Source organism: Dipodomys spectabilis, unplaced genomic scaffold, assembly GCF_019054845.1.
Source record: "Dipodomys spectabilis isolate Male_0828 unplaced genomic scaffold, ASM1905484v1 ptg000002l, whole genome shotgun sequence".
NCBI classification, from domain to species: domain Eukaryota; kingdom Metazoa; phylum Chordata; class Mammalia; order Rodentia; family Heteromyidae; genus Dipodomys; species Dipodomys spectabilis.
In genome coordinates this window covers 7187907-7214412 of record NW_024870679.1, presented here as the reverse complement: position 1 = coordinate 7214412, position 26506 = coordinate 7187907, and the positions used below count along the sequence as shown (strand labels likewise).

Below are 26506 nucleotides of genomic sequence, written 5' to 3'. Positions count from 1 at the left end.
CATATATATGTTTATGTCTATGATAATTTTTAGATCATTCTCAAAAACGGCATTCAGTTATTAAATTATATATCAGAATACCACATCATTTTATTTTATTTTATTTTATTTTTATCTTTTTTATTTTTTTTTGTCGGTTGTTGGGCTTGAACTCTGAACCACATCATGTTATAATAAAAAGGCATAAATGATATTTAAAATAAAGATAAGAGAAATAGAGTGGAAGAAGAGCTCAGGGACAGATCTTCTACTCTGAGTTCAAGTCCAGCACTGACAGACAAACAACAAGAACAACAACATCGGAAGGATGAATCAGTATGGAAAATGGACTTGGGAGGAAGTGACTTCGGAGCCTAGGATGTTTGTTGACTCACAGTCAGGTGATCATCGACAGTCAGGTGATTACTGGTCTGATTAAGGCAGGTGATGGGAAAGCTGGGAGGGGCTGGTCTGTGGGCAGACTTAACCCTGATCACAACTCAAGCAAGAGATAATTCTTGTCGTCTCAGCTTTGTGCAAAGTGTGAATCAGAAGATCTCAGTCCAGCAGAGCCTAAGCATAAACACAATTTTCTATTCCAAAAGCAAAAGCAAACACAGAAGAGGACATGGCTTAAGTGGTAAAGTACCAGCCTAGCATCAGGCCCGACAAGTTCCAAATTAATGAAGACCCACAAGATACAATGGATGATGCCACGAATGTGGCCTACAGTCCGGTGGAAAAGTAATAAACTCATAGTCCCAATATAAAGCATACAAAGAAGTAAAAAATAAAGCAAAATAAAAGAAAACAAACACAATAAACTTTTCTAACCCTGGACAAACCTAAGTTGCACCTAACCCAAATAACCTAACCAAATTGCACGTCCTTGAAAGGGGAGGTGAAAGGTGTGACTGCCAGGATGTAAATTCCAACTCCTATTGATATGTAAATCAGCTTCCCCAAACAGCCAATCAGAGACACTTTCTTTCCTGGGCCTACCCTCTTTCAGTATAAATAGAGTGGAAGTCTGAGACTCAGGCACTGCTGAAGATCCCTCAGCAGGAGGAGGACGTTTGGATCTTGGATACTCCAGGTGAGGATCAGAGTGGGAGAATCTACTCCTCGTTTAATTCTTCTCTACTTGGTTTGGTGTGGTTGTTGGTGGTGGTGTTTTGTCGGTTGTGGGGATTGAACCCAGTGGTAGGGCAGTGTTACTGGGCATTGTTGTGCTCAAGACTGGGCATTGTTCCAGGGCCGCTTTGTGGTCAAGGCTAGTGCTTTACGACTTAAGCCACAGCTCCCTTGTGATTTTGGAGTGGTAAATAGATAAGTGTCTGTGTCAGGGAGGCTTTGGTGCCCAGGCAGGCTTCAAAGCTTGATCCTCAGATCTCAGCCTCTTGGGTAGCTAGGCTTCTAGGGGTGAGCCACCTAGAATTAGCTCCTAGGAATGATGGACCCTGACACTGCCCAGGCCTTCCAGAAGGAAGTGAGCTGTGCCATCTGTATAAATACTTTCATAGAGCCAGTCACCCTAGAGTGCGGGCACAGTTTTTGTCGACCTTGTCTCTGCCTTTGCTGGGAAGAGACCCAGACTCCAGCCAGGTGCCCTGGATGCAGGGGACCCTGCCAGCAGAGAAACCTCAAAACCAACGTGGTTCTCAAGAGCTTGGTGGCCATTGCCAGAAGAGCCAGCCTCAGGAGGTTCCTGAGCTCTGAGGAATACATGTGTGGGACACACGGGGAGACCAAGCAGATGTTCTGTGAGGTGGACAGGGCCCTGCTCTGTAGGAGCTGCTCCCAGTCTCAGGAGCACAGGGCTCACAAACACCATCTCATAGAAAGGGCTGCTGAGGAGCAGAGGGAGGTGATTTCAAAGCAGATGGACACTGTATGGGAAAAGACTCAAGAAAACCAGCACAATTTACATAAGAAGAGGAGACTCATCAACCAATGGATTCGTTATGTGAACCTATACGGAGGCATGACCCAAGATGCTTTTGCTATGTTGCAGCTGGGTGTCCAGGAGGAGGAAAGACAGCATTCCCAGCTACTGATCAATGAAGGAAGAGCCATGTTACTGCAACTCAGAGAAAGGGAAACACAAATGCTTCAGAAGAAGCATCAACTCAGGAAAACATATCAGGAGCTGATAGAAACATACCAGAAGCCAGATGTGGAACTGCTTCAGGATGTAGAGTTGACCCTAAAGAGCTGCGAGTCAGTGTTGGTCTTCATGCCTCTCCCTCTGAAGCCACAGCTCAGTGCCCCTCCCATGCCTGGACTGATAGAGAGGCTCAGCCAGTACTGGGTGGAGATTTCCTTCAATGAAACTGTGGGGAATCGAGTTCATGGTAGCAGGGTTAGACACGACCATCCGTATGCAGTTTTGAATTCTGAAGATTCCCTCCTCTTCACTGCTTTTGGTCACCAAGTCTTCAGCTCTGGGAAACATTACTGGGAGGTTAGTGTAGATGACTCTTCCACTTGGGCCCTAGGAGTTATTAGGGATTCTGCCATAGGGAGCAACCTCACTGAATATGAGGACCTTTTCCTCCTTCTGTTTGTGAAGGAGAACACTCTTTACACCCTTTTTACCACCTCCCCAGTGATGCCTCACTATGTAGAGAAGCCTCTGGGCCGGGTTGGTGTGTTTCTTGATCTTGACCATGGCAGTGTGAGTTTTTGGAATGTGGCTAAGAGTGCCCTTATCTGGAGATACCCCACTGGCTCTCTCCAATTTCCTGTCAGGCCCCTTTTTTCCAGGGGTATTCCCTTGTCATAAGAGACTATGTGTTAGGAACTCTAAAGCAGAGAACCTTTCTCAAATGAAGCAAACCACTAGTAATGTACTAATATGAATTTCTTTGTGCAATAATTGCATTATTTTATAAAATGTGGAGAAAACATGAAATAAAATATGGAATGTGAAAAAATTGAATGAAGATAAGCTAACATTGCAACAATGCAACAAGAGAGCAAATAAATATTAAAAAATTGCTACAAAAATAAATCCATGCCAAAACTAGTCCCCAGTGACTGCTTTTCACCCTGAAAGGGGTTGGGGCTCAGAATAACAAAAAACAACACAATGTAGTGGGCACTGTTGTTTTACCAGTAATCCTTGCTACTCAGCAGTCTGAGCTCCGAGCATGGCAATTCATAGCCAGCATATACAGGAAAATCCAAGAGAGTCTTATCTCCAATAAACCACCAAAGTGGAGCTGTGGTCCCAGTAGGATGAGGAAAAAGAAAAAGAAAATGAAACAACAACCAAGAGCAAAAACGAACAAACAAACAAATACCCTCACGATCAGTGCTTATGCCCTAAGTTCAAGCCCTAGGAACAGCCTAAAACAGAAAAGTAGTACTAGTTTCAGTGACATAAAATTCTAGAGCAGCTTTTTTATTAGTAGATTCTGTACTCACCTTGGGAAGGAAAAAAAAAGAAACACCTCTATCATACAGCATCTGAGTGTTTCACTTTCTTATACATTGGATTCTTTGATTAACTTTCAGTCCTAATTCCAAAAAAAAATGAATAAATAAATTTGTGCAATCAGAGAAAGAGCTGTTAATAATGGAGAAGAATGAAAATACGTACTTGAACACTAAAGATGAAGGCATGTCTCTAAATAGAAGAACGTGCATTGTTTTTTAGTGTAATAATGAACAGAGTTGAAACTCAGGCTAAGAGATTCATTAACTGTGGCATAGCTTAATTTATACATTAGGTACAGGTTCACAATGGCCACCAGTTGTAACAATACAACAGTATGCTGCCCAGGTGTGATGGCTCCTTGTTGCTGTCTCTCTTTCACTCTAGTGACTTAATTGTTTTGTTCATCCCCTTTGTTATTATATGTGGATGAAAATGATGCTTCCTTGAGAGTCAGTGATGCCAAGGTAGTGTTAGGCTTCTACTTCCCTGCTGGCTATTTCAGTAGAGGAGAATTTGCTTTCAAAGACCATGGGTCAACAAGCAAGGACAAGATCAAGATTGATTTGTGAGCTGGGAAGGTGGCTCATTGGTAGAGCGCTTGCTTTGCATGCCTGAGGCCCTGGGTTCAATTCCTCAGCACCACATAAGCAAAAAAGAAAAAAGCCGGAAGTGGCACTGTGGCCCAAATGGTAGAGTGCTAGTCTTGAGCTGAAGTGCCCAGGCCCAGAGTTCAGGCCCCATGACCCGACCCCCACCCCCCCAAAAAAAGATTGATTTGTACTAACCAAAGCTTGAAAGTAAAAGCTTTCAAGCTTTTACACTACCATCCTCAAGATATATGTCCATATATATATATGTATATCTATATATGTATATATATGTATATATGTGTATATATACATATATATGTATTGTTTATTTTTATGAGCATTCTATAGTCTGTTCTTTTATGTCCGTTTAACATTCCATTTTATAATAAGCATAGTCCTACGTGGTGTTTAAACTAGAGAGAAGGGAAAGGGAGATTGCTAGACTTGAGCTAGCATAAAAGCTCAGGGACAGATTCTGTACTCTGAGTTCAAGCCTAGGACTGACAGGGGAAATTAAAAAGAAAAGAAAAGAAAAGCAGGAGCCACCATAGAAAATAGACTTGGCAGGAAGCGGCCTCAGAGCCTAGGATGTTTTGTTGACTCAGAGTCATGTGATCATCAACAGTCAGCTGATTACTGGTTTCAAGTTGGTGATAGGGCAGGGGGAGGGGCCAATCTGTGGGCTGACCTAACCATGATCACATCTCAAACAATAGGTAAGCAAGTATGCATTTCATCTCAGCTGGATAGAAAGTGTGAATAGGAAGATTTCAGTTCAGGAGAGGCTAAGCATAAACACAAGTTCATATTCCAAAACTAAAAGCAGAAGTGGAAGAAGACATGGCTGAAGTGGTACAGCACCAGTTGAGTATCAGGCCTGACAAACTCCAAACAAGATAAGTGTTGGATGATCACCTATTAACAAACACAAACTCAGCTACTTTTGAAGATCCACAAGATACAGTGGATGATGCCACCTAAAGTTGCCCACAGTCTGGTGGAAAAGTAATAAACAATAGTCCCAATAGAGAAGATAAACAGAATAAAAATACGATGCAAAAAACAAACAAATACAATAAACCTTTTCCAAGCCTGGACAAACCTAAGTTGCACCTAACCCAAATCAAAAAGCCTTGTCTTTGTAGAAGGAAATTGTAAGAAGCAATTCCTTGAAAGGGGAGGTGAAAGGTGTGACTGCCAGGATGTAAATTCCAACTCCTATTGATATGTAAATCAGCTTCCCCAAACAGCCAATCAGAGACACTTTCTTTCCTGGGCCTACCCTCTTTCAGTATAAATAGAGTGGAAGTCTGAGACTCAGGCACTGCTGAAGATCCCTCAGCAGGAGGAGGACGTTTGGATCTTGGATACTCCAGGTGAGGATCAGAGTGGGAGAATCTACTCCTCGTTTAATTCTTCTCTACTTGGTTTGTGTGGTTGTTGGTGGTGGTGTTTTGTCGGTTGTGGGGATTGAACCCAGTGGTAGGGCAGTGTTACTGGGCATTGTTGTGCTCAAGACTGGGCATTGTTCCAGGGCCGCTTTGTGGTCAAGGCTAGTGCTTTACCACTTAAGCCACAGCTCACTTGTGATTTTGGAGTGGTAAATAGGAGATAAGTGTCTGTGTCAGGGAGGCTTTGGTGCCCAGGCAGGCTTCAAAGCTTGATCCTCAGATCTCAGCCTCTTGGGTAGCTAGGCTTCTAGGGGTGAGCCACCTAGAATTAGCTCCTAGGAATGATGGACCCTGACACTGCCCAGGCCTTCCAGAAGGAAGTGAGCTGTGCCATCTGTATAAATACTTTCATAGAGCCAGTCACCCTAGAGTGCGGGCACAGTTTTTGTCGACCTTGTCTCTGCCTTTGCTGGGAAGAGACCCAGACTCCAGCCAGGTGCCCTGGATGCAGGGGACCCTGCCAGCAGAGAAACCTCAAAACCAACGTGGTTCTCAAGAGCTTGGTGGCCATTGCCAGAAGAGCCAGCCTCAGGAGGTTCCTGAGCTCTGAGGAATACATGTGTGGGACACACGGGGAGACCAAGCAGATGTTCTGTGAGGTGGACAGGGCCCTGCTCTGTAGGAGCTGCTCCCAGTCTCAGGAGCACAGGGCTCACAAACACCGTCCAATAGAAAGGGCTGCTGAGGAGCAGAGGGAGGTGATTTCAAAGCAGATGCATGCTGTATGGGAAAAGACTCAAGAAAACCAGCACAATTTACAGGAGAAGAGGAGACTCATCAACCAATGGATTTGTTATGTGAACCTATACCGAGACAATACTAAGGATGTTTTTAGAATGCTGCAGCTGGGTGTCCAGGAGGAGGAAAGACAGCATTCCCAGCTACTGATCAATGAAGGAAGAACCATGTTACTGCAACTCAGAGAAAGGGAAACACAAATGCTTCAGAAGAAGCATCAGCTCAGGATTATGTATCAGGAGCTGATGGAAACATACCAAAAACCAGGTGTGGAACTGCTTCAGGATGTAGAGTTGACCCTGGAAAGCTGTGAGTCAGTCTTGTTCTTCCTGCCTCTTCCTCTGAGGCCAGAGCTAAGTGCCCCTCCCATTCCTGGACTGATAGAGAGGCTCAGGCAGCACTGGGTGGAGATTGCCTTCAATGAAGCTGTGGGGAATCAAGATCATGGGAGCAGTGTTATACACAACCATGGAGTTTTGAATTCTGAAGACTCCCCGCACTTTACTGCTTTTGGATGCCAAGTCTTCATCTCTGGGAAACATTACTGGGAGATTAGTGTGGATGACTGTTCCACCTGGGCCCTGGGAGTTGTTAGGGATTCTGTCATAGGGAGCAACCTCAGTGAATCTGAGGATGTTTTCCTCCTTTTGTTTGTGAAAGAGAATACTCTTTACACCCTTTTTACCACCTTTCCATTGCTGTCTCACTATGTAGAGAAGCCTCTGGGCCAGGTTGGTGTGTTTCTTGATTTTGACCATGGCAGTGTGAGTTTTTGGAATGTGGCTAAGAGTGCCCTTATCTGGAGATACCCCACTGGCTCTCTCCGATTTCCTGTCAGGCCCCTTTTTTCCAGGGGTATCCCGGTGTCCTAAGTGAAGAGACTCTCTATGTGTTGGGAACTCTATGGCAAAGAACCTTTCTCAAATGAAGCAAACCACTAATACTATACTAATATAAATTTCTTGGTGTAGTAATCCCATTTTTTCATGAAATATGGTGGTAACAATAAAATGTAAAAACCAGTATTAAATGAGGGTAAGATAAAGTAGCAACAATGCAACAAGAGAGCAAATAAATATTTTAAAATTGTTATGAAAATAAACCCATGCAAAACTGAGTCCCCAGTGATGGCTTTTCACCCTGAAAGCAGTTGGAGCCCAGAATAACAACAGAAAACAACACTGAATGCAATGGGCACTGTTGTTTTTCCAGTAATCCTTGCTACTCAGCAGGCTGAGTTCTGAGGATGGCATTGCATAGCCAGGACAAACAGAAAAATCCAAGTGACTCTTATCTCCAATTAACCACCAGAGTGGAGTTGTGGTCACGTGGTAGAAGAAAAAAAATTCCCACAAGAACAGGGCTCATGCCCTAAGTTCAAGCCCCAGGAACAGCTAGTACAAAAAAGCAGTACTAGTTTCAGTGACACAAAGTTCTAGAGCAGCCTTTCTATTAATAGATCCTGTTATCCATCCTGGGAGGAAAAAAACAAAGACCTCTCTCCTAGAGCATAGGGGTGTTTACACTTTCTATTAGATTGGATTCTTTAACTTTCAGTACCAATTCCTAAACAAGGGGAAAAAAAAATGTATACTCAGACAAAGAGCTGGTAATAATGGAGAAGACTGAAAATGCATGGTTGAACACTAAAGATGAAGGTCTGTCTTTAAATAGAAGAAATAAGTCATTCTTTTGGGGGATAAAAATGAGCAGAGAGATTCATAATAATAACTATGGCAGGGCTGGGAAGGGAGCTCAGCGCTTGCCTTGCATGCTTGAGGCCCTGGGTTCGATTCCTCAGCACTACATAAGAAAAAAGAAAAAAGCCTGAAGTGGTGCTGTGGCTCAAGTGGTAGAGCGCTAGCCTTGAGCTGAAGAGCCGAGGGACAGCGCCCAGGCCCAGAGTTCAGGCCCCACGACCGGACCAAAAAACAAAACAAATAACAAAAACAAACCATAACCATGACAAACCTTAATTTATATATTAGGCATACTGAGAGGTTAACAAGAGCCACCACTTGTAACAATATAACAGGATGCTTTGCAGGTGTGATGGCTCTTTTTTGGATAATTAATTGTAGTTCTTTGATCCCCTGTGGCATTATCATATGGAGTTAAAAAATGCTTACTTTTTTGTTTCCCTTTCACTCTATATATTTAATTGTTGTGTGTTCATCCCTTCTGTAATTATCTTATCGATAGGGAAAAACTACTAACTTGAGAGTCAATGATATGAATGTAGGGTTAGATTGCTATTCCTCTTGGCAATTCAGATATAGGAGAATTTGCTTTCAAAGCTCATGATTCAACAAACAAGAACAGAAAAGGTTCAAGACTGATTCATAGTAATAAATCCTGGAATGTGAAAGCTTATGTCATGGATGCTACAGAATTACTACCCTAAAAATAATATCCTAGATAATTTTCTAAATTTATAGCGAATAGAGTATTAATAATGTGCTCTTATAAAACACACACACACACACACACACACACACACACACGAGCATTAGTAGGTTCTCTTATCATTTTATCATATATATTAATTTACCATTTCATTTTAATATAAGCTTAGTCATATATGGTGTTTATTAGCCTTTTCCTCCAACATAAAGCTCAAGGACAGTGCATAGATCCTTAGTTTAAGCTACTGGTCTGTTTTGGGAAAAAAATTAAAATGGATAAGTCACAATATAAAATAGATGTGGAGGAAGTAACCTCAGATCCAAGGATCCTTTTCTGACTCACAATTAGGTGATGGACAGCTAGGTGATTACTGGGTTCAGGCTGGTGAAGGAGATGGGTGTAGGGGGTAGGTTCCCTGCAGACTTAACAATGATCACATCTCATCCAATAGCTAGTTAAGTTGGCATATGTCTGTCATCTCAGCTATGTACAAAGTTTCAATAGGAAGATCTCAGTCCAGGAAAGCCTAAGGATTAAAACAAGATCATACTACAAAAATAAACTAAAAAGTGGTATGTTGTACACAGTTCTGGTACTGTACTGTTGAATTCATACCATTTGCTTAAACTCTGCCAACCAATTTACTTAACACTAAATCTTTATAACAATGCAATGATGTTGGTCCAGTTTTTCAATTTAGAAAACCATAGGCAGGTGTTAATAAACATACGGTGGTGCTGAGTTTATTAGAAGAATGTTTGTGTGGTCATGTTTCACTGTATAAATGTGAGTATCAAGAATTCAGTGCAGTCTTGGCTTATCTTCCCACACGTGATTTTTAGGGTGACCTCACCTTCCTATTATAGGATTAAAAGTAGTGTTTGTGACTTTGACCACTTTTGGTAGTCTTTCACTGTTGTCCTGTGCATGTTGTTTTTATTTTTCTCTAATTTCCGGGAAAAAAAGATAAATTACTTGCTGTAATCATGCTGTATTTCCCTGACTTATATTTAAATTTCTATTGTTTATTTCTGTGAAATCTATGTTACATTCTGACATCATTTTGATATTTTATCTAATCATACAAACATATACTATTCCATCTTTCTGCAATAATATCTTTGCATTAGTAATTAGTAACATCCTAGATACTGTGTTATTCATTTCAGAACTTCATGATTATTTTTTACTACTGGCATAATTAATGCCATTGACAAAAGAACTCAATAAATTAGATTTAGTCAAAATTTTCTACCTTATATATCTAGAAGCACGAACAAAACTACTTTATTCTTGTTTGGGTTATAAATTTGTGGCATATATTGTTATAGATCTATAGTTTATTTTTTATTGTATTTTATTTATCTATTCTTTATTTATTTTTGTTTAATTAATTTGTTTTATTTGCTAGTTTTTAAAATATTTTATTTGAATAGTTGAAGAAAGGAGTTGCCATTCAATATAGTAGTTTGTGAATACAATGCATCTTGATCACTTTAGTCCCTTTTTAACATTTCCACTCATCTCTCCCAACCACTTATTCTCTGATTTTTTCTTAATTTTGTGGAATATGCATTGATTTTTTTTTTACTTGCTCCTGCTTTCCACCAATTTGCTATATTCTATGTCTAATTTCATGGTAGAACACTTTAATTTTATTCCTAGCAGGAGAGACTGTGCAACTCCCAAATTCCAGAACATTTATTTATTTTTACCTTTGTTAGTTAAAGATTATCTAGTATTCCATTTAAAAATCATTTTATGTGTAATTGAAAAATCTTATATTTGTTAAATTAATTCTATAAAATTTAGGGATTCTTTGTATTTTGAAAATATATTCAATCATTATCACCTTGGAATATTCTCAAATATTCATCATTCACAAGGAAATCTTATACCTGTCTGCAGCTATTCTGAATTCTCCTTAGACTTCCAACCCCAAAGAAACTAATGTTATGCCTCATTTTGATAATTCAAAAATTTCATGAAAATCAAATCATTTTATGTGTTATTTTGTGTCTGGTTCTTTCTATCTAGCCTGTTGTCAGTGTTTCCACTAATATCAATTCTCCATTTCTCTTTTTTACTTGATAAAATGGGCTACTTCATGAGTATAATATGTTTTGTGATCTGTTTTCCTATTGGTCAGCCTGAATTTTTTTTTCAATTCTTTGGCTGTCATAGATAATATTGCTGTGATGATACACAAGTTTTGAACTTAAGTATATAAAAACTATAGGCAAAGTTTCTAGGCTGTACAAAGTTTCTAGACTGTTTGGTGTTTCTGTAACTAACTTCGTGAGGAACTTTTGCACACTAATTTCCAAGATGAATGTGCTATTTTACAATGTATGAGAGCTTCAGTTTCTTTACATCTTTGTCAAACCTACTAATGCAAATCTTCTTTTACCCATTCTGGTGAGTATCAAATGACATATCATTTCTATTTTATAAGTGATTTTACATGTGCTAATGCTATTAACCTCCTTTTGTCTGTTTACACATTGTTCGATTAAGAAATTTCAAGTCAAATTCTTTGTCCATTAATTGAATTACTGGGCCATTATTTTCCTTGTTCTCCAATTCTTTTCTTTTGGAATAGGAATGTTTACACCATGTTATTATATATTGAAAATATGGTGCTCCTCATCCTCTCTGTCATCCTCTTCTGCTTCTTCCTTTCTCTTCTTTTTCCTCCTTGTTCTTCTTTCTATACTTCCTTTTTCTCCTCTTCCTCTTCTTCCTTCCTCTTACTCTACTTCTCTGGTTCCTCTTCTTCTTCTTCTCTTCCTCTCTTCTTCTTTCTTGGACCAAAGCTTCATACTGTCCTCCTAAGCACTCTACCACTTAAACTGGACCATCCTAGTTTGTTTTTCACATAGGGTCTAGTGCTTTTACTCAAGCTTCCCTAGAATTGTGATCCTCCTGTCTTCACTCTGAGTAGCTTTAATTAAAGGCATGTGCCTTTATACTGGGGATATAATTGGTTTTGCTTTTTTTTTTTAAATTATTTACTTTTTTTTGTTGTTGGTCATGGGGCCTGAACTTGGCTTGGGCACAGTCCCTCAGCATTTCAGCTCAAGCTGTCACTTTACCACTTGAGCCACAGTACCCATTCCAGCTTTTTCTGCTTATGTGGTGCTGAGGAATTGAACCCAGGGCCTCATACATACAAGGCAAGCGTTCTACCACTGAGTCACCTTTCCAGCCCTATTTTGCTTTATTTTCATGGCAACTCTCAGCTAAGAATTTTCTTTGAATCTCTGTGGACATTTTGAACCTGGAATTTTGAATGATGTTGGAAGTCAAAGCTACAAAGAGTTTTGGAGAGAGGCAATACATTCTGTTACCTCTCCTTTTATGCAAGTGTCAGAAGATGAATGTAGGCCTTTTGGAGACAAAAGTGGAATGTTTTTGGATAAAGAGATGTGTTTGGGTGCTGTGTTCAAATGAAATGGTTAAGTCATATTGTCACTTTGATTGGATTGAAAAATATGCAGGAGAGCAATAACATACACAACTAGGTGTTTGGGCAACTGAGTTCCCAGAGAAGTTTAGCAAAGTGGAAAAACACATGCTGATTGTGTACTATCCTCAAGTCTGAGAACTTAGAATCAAAGGAGGGAAAATGAGAAACACACTTATTCAGGAGTTCTCTCTCTGCTTACAAATCACCATAATGTGTTACTTATTTCCTTGGCTTGGCCATTTTCTCCCAACCAAGATCAACTAAAACTGAACCATGAAGCAACATAGCCTTCCCTTCTTTAACTGGTTTTGCATAGGTTATTTCTCAGTGATGAAAGTCTAACACATTGCTGGATTTAAAAATAGATTAATAAACAACTTGAACTAAGTGATTAGAATTTACTTAGTTACAGTGATGAAAATTGACATGCATTTTTAGAGAAGAATGACTGCCACAGTTGTGCATCAAAACTTTCTGAGCATAGAAATGTATAATACATGACTCAGAGGAATCTTCTGGGAATAAAATCATTGCGATTTTTTTTGAATCAGAAAAGGTAAGAATAATTTTGAGAATATAATTTAAGTCCACTTGTTGAACTTCGAGAAAACAAGGACAAAAAGCTATTTTAATTGGAAAAAGTGTGTTATCTATTAAAGCTATATCAAAAGCTTTTTTAAAAGAAATTCATGTAAATAGAATCCCAGATCAAAAGGCACCAATTAAGAGCTTTACTATTCATACAAGTATGAGATAATTAGGACTAAGTCTAATGCTGTTAGTATAAATAGGAAGAGATGATAAATTGATATAAAGAACACTTAAGGAATACAAAATTTTTATTTTCATCTTTATCAAAATCTATTTTTTATATTTATGTACTATATATTCTATATTAACATCTATATGTGTGTATATATACATATGTGTGTGTATATATATATATGTATATATGTATGTGTATATATATATATATATATATATATATATATATATATGCATTCACAAGCCTCAGGAGTGACCAAAAAACAACCAACAAAAAAAACCCATGAGGAATATAGTGAAAAAAACACGAATTAAGGTATCAAAAGGGGTGTGGTGGGGTCAAGGGGAAAGACTAGACAAATGAAGAGGAAAAGGGGAAGAAAATGCAGGCAAGAGTCTAGTGTATAGCCTACAAAACAGAAGGGGATGGTAGAAGAAAGACTGGTGACAATGTTGAAAGAGGTAGCACTGATCAAGGTAGATTGTGTTCATAAGCTGCTTTGTTAACTGCCAATGTCTTTGTCCAATTAATTAATGATAATACTAAAAAAATTAAAATAAATTACAACTTTTAGCCAGTTACCTGTGGCTCATAACTATAAATCTAGCTAATCAGGAAGCTGATAATCAGGAAAGTCCTTAAGATGGTTACCTCCAATTAACCAGTATAAAGCGGGAAGTGGAGTTTTGGCTTAAGTATTTGACCACCAGTATCAAGTGGAAAAGCCAAGAGAGAGCATGAGGTCCTGAGTTCAAACCCTGGGGCTGCTCCCCCCATGTAACACTTAAGTAAAAATTTATTTAGACAAAATATTTAAGTGTAAATTTGCATTTTTATGAGAAAGGTGACAATTGATATTACTTCTCTAAATTCTGTAAGCAATCATTTGTTAAGGCTAGTTGGTATTTTAATTAATGAGTTGAAATTTTGTAGAATTTTATAAACCTACGCTAGTTGGTATTTTAATTAATGAGTTGAAATTTTGAGGTTAGAATTTTATAAACCTACACAATACTGGACTATGTAGGAATGACTCCATTTCAATTTCTTTTCTTTCTTTTTCTTATTTGTTTGTTTATTGTGTATTTATTTATTGACATGCCTTAGGGCTGGAAGTCTGGGCCTGGGCTCTGTCCCTGAGCTCTACTACTTGAGACACAGCTCCATTTCCGGCTTTTTTGATGGTTCCTTTGAGATAAATGTATCATAATAGATTTTTTTGCGAAGGCTGGCTTTGAACCTCTATTCTCAAATTTCAGCCTCCTGAGATAGCTAGAATTACGGGCATGTGCAAGCACCTGGCACCTGGCTTTCAATTTCAATTAGTAAAAATATTAAATGGTAGAGTGGTAAAGTATCGCAGTAAAAATCTTAAATTTATTTTGAAAATTTCGTTATATAATCACATTTCTTAAGATGAAATACTTCACATTTTAAGTAATTTGTTGCAGGTTGAATCAAATTATTTAAATCATGTTTCTCTCCTTTAATGTTATAGATTACTATCTAATCATGGATTTATATAATCAGCAAAGCTTACTAGATATTCAAGTAACTATTCTCTGTATGTTGTATTTTTTTTTTTAGTTTGTTACAAATATGGTAAAATTCACTACATTTTATTCAAATGAGTTTTGTGGTCATATAATTTAAAATAACCTATAATAAAGTCACTACAAAGAAGGCAACTCTGTTGCACAAATGCAATATTGTGTGATAAAGAATATAAGGTGCACACAATCAAACCAGTAAGAAGTTGAACATATATTACAGAGTGTACACTTTGTGTGTGTGTTTGTGTGTGTGTACTTAATGTAATGTTTTAAAATAAGTTTTTTATTCTGAAAATACTGTACAGAGGGGTTACAATCATATGAGCAAGGGAATGAGTACATTTCTTATCAAGCACTATTGCCTCCTCCTTTGTTTGTTTTTCCTCGATCATCCTTTACCTCACATCTCCACAACTACATTACCCCCTACCCCCTACCCCCTGTCCATTACCATCCCCCCCTCCACAAAAAACAGTTTGTTTTTTTCCTTCCCCTCCACAAATTATACCAACATCAAATACAGTGAAAACAGGGGTTATACCGTGGGGGAAGGACATACAAAGCAACAAAAAAAATCACCCTATAAATATGTTAGAAACAATTGCAAGAAAAAAAACCACTTGAGTCCTTATCTTGAGGTTTGTTTTGTCTAACATCAAACTATCTGATCTTTTCTGCATGTCTCCGACATTTCAAACAAGGGAAACCATGGAACCTATGTTTCTTTGGGCCTGGCTTACTTCATTTAATATAAGTTTTTCCAAGTCTTTCCATTTCCTAACAAATGGGGCAATGTCATTCTTTCTGATGGAGGCCTAGAATTCCATTGTGTATATATACACCACATTTTCTTGACCCATTCATCTACTGAGGGGCATGTGGGTTGGTTCCATATCTTAGCTATGGTAATTAATGCTGCAGTAAACATAGTTGTGCTGGTAGCTTTAGTGTGGTCTTGTTTGTAAACATTTGGGTAAATGCCCAAAAGTGGGATTGCTGGGTCATAGGGGAGCTCTATGTGGAGTCTTTTGAGGAACCTCCATACTACTTTCCAAAGTGGTTGAACAAGTTTACACTCCCACCAACAATGCAGTAAGGTTCCCTTCTGTCCACATCCCCTCCAGCATCTCTTGTTATTAGAGTTCTTGATTTTTGCCATTCTAACTGGGGTGAGGTGGTATCTCAGTGTTGCTTTAATTTGCATTTCTTTTATGGCTAGGGATGTTGAGGATTTCTTCATGTGTCTATTCGCCATCCTTCTTTCCTCTTCAGAGAAGTTTCTCTTTAAGTCTTTAGCCCACTTATTTATTGGGCAGTTGTTTCTTTGAGGATTTTTGTTGGGAGATTTAATTTTTTGAATTCCAGGTATATTTTAGGTATGAGACCCTTGTGCGTTGTATGGTTAGTGAAGATCTTCTCCCAATCCATGGCCTTTCTATTGATCTTGCTAGCTATGTCTTTGCCATGCAGAAGCTCTGCAATTTCATGCAATCCCATTTGTCCAACCTTTCCTTGATTTGTTGTGTTTCTGGGTCTCTATGGTATAACTCCTGCTTTCACTGTATTTGATGTTGGTATAATTTGTGGAGGGGAAGGGCAAAACAAATAGTTTAAGTAGGGATACAGGTGGACCCATTTCAATAATGAGATGTACAAGTCCTTATGTAGAAAAAAGAACTTAACAACTTTGGTGGGGGAGGGGAAGTAGGATCACATGAGGAGAGGTGGGTGGAGTATGGGAAAGGATGGGAAGGGGAAACAAAGAGGAGGGAACAATGCTTGATAAGAAATGTACTCATTATCTTGCCCATGTAATTGTAACTCCTCTGTATGGTATTCTCACAAAAAAAAAAAAAATTCGGCCTGTGCCAAAGAGACCTAGGGTTTCTCCTATTCTGTCCAGTAATGTTTTCAGAGTGCCTGCTTTGACTCTGAGTTCTTTGATCCATTTGGAGTTGATTCTAGTGCAGGGTGATATATAAGGATCTAGCTTTAGTTTTCTACAGGTGATTAACCAATTTTGCCAGCATCATTTACTAAGAGGCTGCTTTCTTCCATTCTATTTTTTTTAGCTCTCTTGTGGAAGATTGGATGGCTATAGGTATGTGGGTTTATTTCTGGGTATTCAGTTCTATTCCATGGGTCCTCAGGTCTGTTCTTGTGCCAGTACCAAGCTGTTTTGATTACTATGGCTTTGTAGTAGAGTTTGAAATTTGGTGTTGATATTTCTCCAGCACTGTTCTTTCTGTTAAGGATCATTCTTGCTATTCGGGGTCCTTTATTGTACCCTATGAATTTTTGGATTGCCTTTTCTATTTCCTTGAAGAATGAGGTTGGAATATTGATAAGTATTGCATTGAATTTCTAGATAGCCTTGGGAAGTATTGCCATTTTCACGATGTTGATCCTTCCAATACAGGAGCATGGGAGATTTTTCTAATTTCTAAGTACTCTTTTGATTTCCTTTTTCAGGTTTTTAAAGTTTTCATCATAGAGGTCCTTCACTTCTTTGGTTAATTCCTAGGTATTTTATTTTTTGTGGGGTATTAGTAATGGAGTTGCTTTCCTGATTTCAGCCACACTTTTCTTATTGTTGACACACAAAAAGTCATTGATTTTTGAGGGTTAATTGTATACCCTGCTACTCTGCCAAATTTTTGAATCAGCTTGAGTAATTTGGGAGTGGAGTCCATGGGATTCTTTAAATACAAGATCATGTCATCTACAAAGAGGGAGAGTTTTACTTCATCTTTCCCTGTTTGGATTCCTTTTATGTTTATATCTTGTCTTATTGCTGTAGCTAGGCATTCTATTTTATACTAAATTGAAGAGAAGTGGAGAGAGTGGACATCCTTGTCTCATTCCTGATTTTATAGGAAATGGTGTTGGTTTTTCACCACTGAGTATAATGCTGGCTGTAGGTTTGTCATATACAGCCTTTATTGTATTGAGGCATGTTCCCTGAATTCGTAGTTTTTCCAGAACCTTCATCATAAAGGGGTGTTGGATCTTGCCAAATGCCTTTTCTGCATCTATTGAGATAATCATATGGTTCTTATCCTTGCTTTTGTTGATATGATGAATTATATTAATTGATTCACGTTTATTGAACCAGCTTTGCATCCCTGAAAACAATCATGTTTGATTGTAGTGTATGATTTTTTGGATGAATTATTGAAGTGGATTGGCCAAAATTTTGTTGAGAAGTTTTGCATCCATGTTCATCAAAGAAATGGATCTATAATTCTCTTTCTCTGATGAGTCCATGCCTGGTGTTGGGATGAGAGTTATGATGGCTTAATAGAATGTGTTTGTTAGTGAACTTTCTCTTTCAATTTCAGTGAAGAGTTGGAGGAATATTGGTGTGAATTCTGCTTTGAAGGCCTTTTAGAATTCTGCTGTAAATCCATCCTGTCCTAGGCTTTTGTTAGATGGGAGGTCTCCTATTGCTGCTTCTATTTCAGTACTTGATATGGGCTTGTTATGTTGGTTCAACTCATCTTGGTTTAGTTTTGGCATGTCGATATTTGCTAGGAAATCTTCCATTTCTTCCAGGTACTCAAACTTATTAGCATAAAGGTTTGAGAAGTATTCCCTTATAATGTTCTGGATCTTGGTTATTTCTGTGGTGATGTTTCTAATTCTCATCTCTGAGTTTGTTTATTTGGGTGTGTTCTCTTCTTTTTCTGATAAGATTTGTTAAAGGTCTGTCAATTTTGTTCATTTTTTGGAAGAACCAATTCTTTGTTTTGTTGATTATATGCTTTTTTTTTGGATCCTAAGTCATTTAATTCAGATTTAATTTTAACTATTTGTTTTCATGTGCTGGATTGGGGTTTAGCTTGCTGTTCTTTTCAAGGAGGTTCAGATGTCTCATTAAATTATTGGTTTCAGATTTCCCAACTTGTTGATGTAGGAACTCAGAGCTAAATTTTGCCTCTGAATACTGCCTTTGCTGTATCCCAGAGGAGCTGCTAATTTGTGTGTTCATTTTTGTTGAATATCATGAACATTTGAATTTCCTTACTAATCTCTTCCATGGCCCACTGTTGATTCAACAGTGTGTTTTTCAGTCTCCTTGTGTTACCAGGCTTTCTTTGGTCGCTTTTGGTGTTGAGTTCTAATTTTATTCCCTTGTTGTCTGAGTGCAGGGAGATCTGCTTTGGGTACCACAAAAGAGGGAGATGGCTATTTCCTCTTGTTTGTAGATGCTGTGTTGAGGCTAGGTTCTGGGTAGGGTTGAGACCTTTCCGCAAATAGCTTTTCCCTGGGAGGCTAGTTCCTGAGACACACAGAGCCCAGTCTGGATCCATTCTCAGGGTTTATGTTTACTGAGTTTCACTTGTTTGTCTAGGCTGCTGTAGGAAGGAGCAGCCTCTGGCTCTGTTTACCCAGTGAAGAAAGTCACTCCTCTGGTGGTGGAGCCTGCTCTGCCTGGGCTGGGTGACTTTCCCCTGGGTGGAGCTGAGTCTGGCAGGTTAGGTCAGGTTCCTGTGACCTTCTAATGGCTCCAATTGTATTCTTCCAAGGCCTGGGTTGGAGCTAGCTGCTCTGCTGGCTTTGTCAATATCAAAGATGGAGATCTTCTCCAGTGGTTGGAGAGGAGCTGCCTTCCCATGGTGGTCTGTAGGAAAGAGTGAGGATGTCAGGGTTCTACTCAAGCCAGCATCTTGGTTCCTTGGAAGTCCCTGGTCTGCAATCAGCAGGGTGAAGATTTCTGCTCCTTGTCAGTTCTTACTGGTGTTGAATAGAATCCACTGGCAAGCTGCCTCTGGTGCCTTTGTCCCAGACTTTCTCTGTATGTACAGTGGCTGCAGCCGCCACCTCAGCCGCCACCTTAGCCACCACAGCCAAGGCTAATGGCAAGTGCTCAGATCTGTCTCCTTGATCAAGCTGCCTGGATTTTCCCTCTCTGGCCAAACTCCTTGTACTGTGATGGCACACTTGGTGTGATTCTCTAGCCTAGGACTCTTTACTGGGACACTAAACCTGCTTGTTTTAGTGAGCTTGTTTAGCCTCCAGCTTCTCCTCTGCCAATCCTCTGGTCTCTTAATATAATTTTTATCTTCATAAAAGGTAAAAACAATCTATGCTAACCAGAAATGAAATAAAATTGTGGATACCTACAAATATATGGATATTCTCACAGAAAAGGACATATTTAGAATGTAATGAAATAAAAATTCTGAAGACAACCAAAATAAATATCAAAATATAGGTTTAACAGAAAAGTGGACCAAACCAAATAAGATTAAGAACATCAGAATTCAGGTGAGAAGTATATGGATAAAAAAATATTGAATAAAAGGAAAAATATTAAAGATATGTTGGTAAACTTAAAGTTTCTGAATACAGTTTTTTTCTCAGTTTTCAATAAGGTCTTAAAATAAACATCTATGTCAAAAATATTGAGTCAATGTTTGTCCTGAGGCTCCTTGGCTTATTATGAGGTTACCTGAAGATAAAGCTATCATCAAAATCAAGAACTATAAGCTGAAATATTGGAATTCATTGATTATTAGTCTGCATACTAGGAATCCTATAAGAAATGGAAAAGAATAGATATGAAGCAATGTTTGAAGATACAAAATTTAATCATGGTCCCAAATCCATTTATATATCAATCATGTAATCATGTTATAAACACAGAGTACAATTAAGACCAAATCAAAACAAAATAAAATTACTACTCTTATAGGTTTCCTAGTTAAAATGCTTTAAAGTAAACATACGGGGAAGAAAGCAAGTCATATTCCCTTTAAAGACCAAATGATGTGCTAATAGTCCAGGATTGAGCTTGAACATATGCTTTCTCAAAACTTTCTGATGAATCTGAATCACATTGTGATTGTGTTGAGAGGTGGAGATTACTGAAGTACAAAAGGGCTAGAGAGAAGTGACTTACACACATTCTTTTATCCCCCATACTATGATTATGTGCACAATTGATACTTGTCCCCTTCAAGGACACAGTCTTATAAGTTCCATTTGACAGCAGAGAGAGAAGGGGCAGGGAGAAAGAGAGAGAGAGGGAGGGGAGGGGAGAGAGAGAGACTCATCTGACACTAAAGCAACCAGCACTATGCTTTTGCTAGTCACCACTTCTATAGCTGTGAGGATTAAATTTTTATTCCTCATAAATTATCTAGCCTCATATAACTTGTCATAGTAGCATAACCAGGCTGAAACATTCAATAATCCATTAGGAACTATGACTAGCAGAAGATAGTATTTACTGAAAGTTACTAAAACCTAGGATTCTATTCAAAAGAGAAGCAAACCTGAGAAATGAAGAAACAATAAAAAGTTCAGATGAAAACTGAGAAAATTTGTCACTAGAAGTAGTACTCTAAAAGAAGCAATAACATTAACTTCCTACCAAACAATTCAAAAAGAAATCATAAGTCGAGGTATAAAAAAGTAACTTTATTGCCCCATAGTCTCCGAATACATTCAACTATGGAACAGCTTTATCAAATCTCTAGGAGTTCACAGTTCAAAACAACTTCTCAGTTGTAATGCACTAAATCTAATCAATAAAAGTTCTCTATCCACTCATTTCCTTATGAAAATGTGTTTTTATTATTTTTACTTGGAGCTTGAACATTTTAAAACTTAACTAGAATGCATATTTTAACTAAACAAGTTCATATTGTTTTGTTAAGGTTAATTTACAGTCTAATATTCTTCGTTGAGAGCTGATCACAGATTTTTTCAAAATTTTCTAAAACAGTTCAAGTTCAATATTAATTCAACCTAAAATAGCATGACTACTTATTGTAGAGTAAATGCTGTGATTTATCAGCCATGAATTATAATGTACACTAGAACTTGTTGCTAAGTAACAAATACTTATTATCAAGAGCATGATATTACACCAATGGAACACAGACAGAGCCAGGAAATGATCTTGGAAGAAGAGATCATTCTATCACAAGCCTCCCATTACAGACTACAAGAAAATTAATGGTTCAGGTTTTCTGCCTTAATAGGTTTCAGTCCCTGTCTCCTGGAAAACATGCATTTCAATTTTATCTACTCTAAATCGCCATTGCACTTTAAAAGATTAATATGAGGTCTACAGAATAGCACTTTAGAAATAAAATATTCCTTTTGCAGGTGCAGCCTGTCAAGTTGCTAACATTTAGATATGCTTTCACAGTGCTCAGAAACCTTCCTGGGAAAATGAAGCCTGTAATTGTGGTAGTCACCTGAAGACATGCTTTGAATAATCTTTAGAGCCATGGCCAGTTTTGTTCTAGATTACTTATGATAACTAGTTCTAAGATATATACACGATCAAATATCTACTGATATAAATAAGCAAGACTTATCTGAATCTCTTTTTCAGGGAAGCTATTTTATGGTAGTAAGTTCAAATATATTTAAAATTCCTTTAATCTTATTGCTCTCTATGAAAATGTATGACTTTTATATAAATAAATGATAAGCTGGGCATGGTGGTTCAATCCTGTAATATTAGCTATTTGGAGGGCAGAGATTGGGAGATTACATTTCAAGCAACTTCGGACAAAAAAAAATAGCTCACAAGAATCCATTTCAACCAATGTCTGGGTGTGGTGGTCTTGCCCATTATCCTGGAGGGAAATATACAAAGGCTGGGCACAGTAAGTACTTGCATGCCCGTTGTTTCTAGTTCCGTGGAGAGACACAAGCAGGATGTTTACAAAGCAAGTAGGACTGAGCATGAATTGAAGCACTACCTTGAAAAATAGCAAAACCTAAAAGTGTCTGAAGTGCCTTCCTAGCAAGGACAAAGCCGTGCACTTAAATCTAAACTCACCTGAGCAGGGAGGGCAGATCAAAGTTATGTGTCCTGTAATACACCTTCAACATTGTTTTCACCCTAATGGCTTGTAATTCATCTACTCAATTGATTGTTTCCCTAGTGAGAAATATTGTGTGTGTCTCAAGGCACAGACAGGGGTTTTATTTTTGTTGTGTGTTTTGTACCATAATTAGGGCATGAAATCAGGGCCTGGTGTTCTAACACTTGAGCCACAATTCCTCTTCCAACTTTTACTGGGTAATTGGAGAGAAAATTGTCAGGACTTTCTTGTTCCTGCAGGCTTTCAGCTTTAATCCTCAGATTCATTATCCCGAGTATCAAGAATTTCAGGCATGAGCTACTAGCACCAGCGGAGGCATAGGTTTTGTTTGTTTTGATTGGTTTTGTTGGTTGTAGGGCTTGAACTCAGGGCTTGGGTGCTATTCTTGATTATTTTTGTGATCAAAGCTAGCACTCTACCACTTGAGCCACAGTACTATTTCTGGTTTTTGAATGGTTAGTTAGAGATAAGTAAGAGTTTCATGGGGACTTTTTTGCCCAGGTTTGCTTCTAACTGTGATCCTCAGATTTCAGCCTCCTAAATAGCTAAGCTTATAGACATGAGCCACTGTGTCTGACTAAAGGCACACTTTTTGAACATAAAGGATAACAACATTCCTGCCACAAATGTGACTATTATTATTATTATTATTATTAATGTGGAAATAGTAGAAATTTTCCTTAGGAATGCTAACAAAACTAAGTAACATTATTATTTCTACTTAACATGATATTACAATTATTAGCCAGTGGAAAAAATGCCAGAAAATGTCATCAAACATATCAAGATGGAAAAGAAACTCAAATACGACTTACCACAACTGGTCAAATTAACACTAGGCAAACTGTCAGTTTAATCTCTGAATATTTATTAGAGATAATAGTAGCCCCAATAGTAGTGTTTGCTATAAGTTCGTCACAAAAGAAACATACAAACCAAAAAGTTCAGAGACATAAATCTTAAAATATAATTTCATGATCATAAAAAATTAAAATATCAATGAATAAAAAATATAGCACATGCAATATCTTTTTACAGAAAATATAAAATATTAAAAAGGGCTGAAGGAATTCCTACTTAAATTTTATGATAAATTATGCACATGATGGATAGGGCCAATAATATACAAGTATAAATTGTGTCCAAATTTATAGGTAAAATTATTGTTTGAACTAGCCTTTTAAAGGGTTCCATGGGGATACCTACCAATAGTAATATTTATGACCAATAGTAATATTTATGTAAAAGAGGAAATGAAGTACTGAAATATCCTTGACTAAGAAATGCAGACAGAATCAGCACCAGTGGATCACACCTATAATCCCAGCTACTCAGGTGTCAGATTTGAGGATCAAAGCAGCCCTGGCAGAAAAGTCTCAAGACTTCTGTCTCTAATTAACCAGAAAAAAAGAAATAAATGTAAGCTGAAATATATCACCACAGAGATATTTGATTTATTTACTACAAATCATGATAAACTTCCTGATAAGAAATGTGGTGGTTTTTGAGTAGGGAACAGTTTACCAGATTGAGATAATTCAGAGGCTAGAAATAATTCTTGAGTGCTCAGACCTCAGTACCTTTGCAGACCTCTATGGAAAAATAAATTGTTATTATAAAGGTAGAAGAATAATCAATCATTTTATGTGAACAAAAGGAAAAGAGAATGAAATAACCCCTCATCTGATATGCAGACATTAATTCATAAGAAATTGAATACAAGCTGGGTGCTGGTGGCTCACACCTGTAATCCTAGCTACTCAGGAGGCTGAGATCTGAGGATCACGGTTCAAAGCCAGCCTGGGCAGGAAAGTCATGAGACTCTTATCTCCAATAAAAACCACTAGAAAACTGGAAGTGATGCTGTGGTAGAACGCTCACCTTAAGCTGAAGGGCGCAGGGACAGCGCCCAAGCCCAGAGTTCAAGCCCCAAAACCATCCAAAAAAATAAAAAAAAGAAACTGAATACATAAATGGGATTTATAAGAAGTGAATCCCAATTATCATAAAATTCTCTTAGTTTTCATGTTAGAGTCTTGTATGATTCAGATACTACACATCAACATCAGTTTTGTTCCATACTGGTAACATAATGTTGCTTGTGGAAAGATATAGTGATGCTAATCCTAAAATATTGAGGAGACTGAAATCAGAGGCCTGAATGGTTAGACAAACATGATAGGCTCTCATCTCCAATTCACCAACAAAATATAGAGGTGGAAGCATTGAGTGATGATTAGAACACCAGCTGTGAGCAACAGTCCAAGGCTCTGAGTTCAAGCCTCAATACTAGCACAAATAAAGGGGGAAAAGTATAGGTGTAGGTTCTAAGAGATGAGTAAGCTGAAAAAGGAAACTTACGAACACATGTCACTAAGAAAGGATTAAGGGATTAGTCCCTAAAGTGTGTATTTCTGTGTATATAGTATCCATAAACATGAAATATACAGACAAAGCCACTGGAAGGCATAATATATAAATATTTTATAAAAGGAGACCTAAGATGCTGAAACATCTCTGGGAGACTCCAGAACTTGGCCATATGCATGAGTATGAAATTTCAGGATTTGGTGTGACACTCCTTTGTAAACAGTAGGTGGCCCATAATGAACAAGTTATTTATCAAAATTCCTACCTAACTTTGAAGGCTGTTTTTAAAGTTATCTTTCAGGAGACTATTTGGAACTCCAGAACTAGTATAATGATGACTAAGCAAAGAGCTTTTCTTTAAGCAAAGAAGCTTTCTTCTTCTTTCCCTTTATTTCTTTAGTTATGTATATATAACTTTAACCATTTGTTGAACTATACCTTTTGCTAGTTTCAGTATATCCATGCACCTATTTTACTCCTGTAGATCTGTCTTTCATCAGTATAACTGGTAGTTCCCCAATTACATACATATATAGGAAAAGAGAAAGATTCTTACTGTGCCACATCTCATAAACTTACTATTACCTCCTTTTTCAGCTGCCCCTAATACTTGTAAAGTATCTGTTCATTATGCAATTACCATTCCACTTAAAAGAAATGTATCTTCTACTCATTTGCTTGCAACTATTTCTCCAAATTGGAGCTCAGTTAATTTCAGTTGGTACACAATTGTGCTTCTTCATTTCTTAATGGATCATTATTCTTCGGAAAGAGAAAGCATGGGATGTGCTTCATTTCTCTAGCTTTCTTTATTAAATTTCATGTTCTGGTATTCTTTCCTGTGTGGACTTCATCACCCATATTTGGGAGCATATATATAGTCTGTATGTACATCTTCATTTATCATGTTCTGGGTCTCATCTGTGAAGATAAGGATGTTTACAGTTGGATAAAGCAATGTCCTTGTTTTGAGAAAAGCCATTGTGTAATCTTTTTTTCAATTTTTCAGCAAATGGAATACGTTTTTTTCTGAGTAAATATAGCAATGTGTTACACTTTGTGATATTTGAGATTAAATGATGAACAATTTTACCTTTAGAAAAAGTAAGATTTGTCGAAGCAGATGTTATTGAAACAGACTTTGAAATATCTGTAGTCTTTAACAGGAAACTAGAATCAATTTATCTCTCTCAACAGTGCCTGCTCTAAGACTAACACTTTAGGCATATGAGAGACTCAGTGCTTTTCAGTTTCTGTCTTCTGATCAGTAGATTATTTCATGTCTCATTTTATCTGGAAGATAAATGATTCCAAAACCATTTTATTAATACTTTGGGGGTTTTGGTGCCTGTACTGGGGCTTGAGATTAGGTCTGGATACTGCCACTTAGCTTTTTCACTCAAAGCTAGTGCTCTACCACTTGAGCCATAGCTCTATTTCTGTCCTTAACTGCTTGATTGACGATATGTCTCGGGGACTTCACCACCCAGGCTGGCTCTCATTCCAGCCTTCTGAGTAGGATTATATGCAACACCATCATATATCTACATCACCATTCTTGGCTATATAGGTTCTTTCTAGCTTGGGTCAAAGTCCTCAAGGTCCTTCCCATTACCAATCTTAGTAAATAGCAAATAGCATTCATAAAGAAATTTACTTATTATCTTACCTCTGTAAATCAACTTTACAATACAAAAAGAAAAAGTAGCATAGCATGCAATCATTTATTTAAACAGTTTGGCCAAAGAGAAGAAAATAAAAAATGAAAAAGGTAAAATTCAGCAATATCAGTAGGAAAATGAAGGCATGGCTATAGATCATACAAATAAAAATAAGAACAGATGGTTTAAATAGAACTTGTTATACATTTACCAGTTGAAATAGACCAGCTT

General features: G+C 37.8%; 2 protein-coding genes across 2 annotated transcripts; both read left to right on the top strand.

The window, feature by feature from the left end:
- Window positions 1–1432: 1432 nt before the first annotated feature.
- LOC122109952 (tripartite motif-containing protein 43-like) lies at window positions 1433–5219 on the top strand. Its single transcript, XM_042682425.1, has 2 exons — window positions 1433–2623; window positions 5157–5219. Exons 1-2 carry the CDS (start codon window positions 1433–1435, stop codon window positions 5217–5219), a joined length of 1254 nt encoding a protein of 417 aa, XP_042538359.1.
- Window positions 5220–5746: 527 nt separating this feature from the next.
- Window positions 5747–7072, top strand: LOC122109941 (tripartite motif-containing protein 43-like). Its single transcript, XM_042682415.1, has one exon. It carries the CDS (start codon window positions 5747–5749, stop codon window positions 7070–7072), a length of 1326 nt encoding a protein of 441 aa, XP_042538349.1.
- Window positions 7073–26506: the final 19434 nt, after the last annotated feature.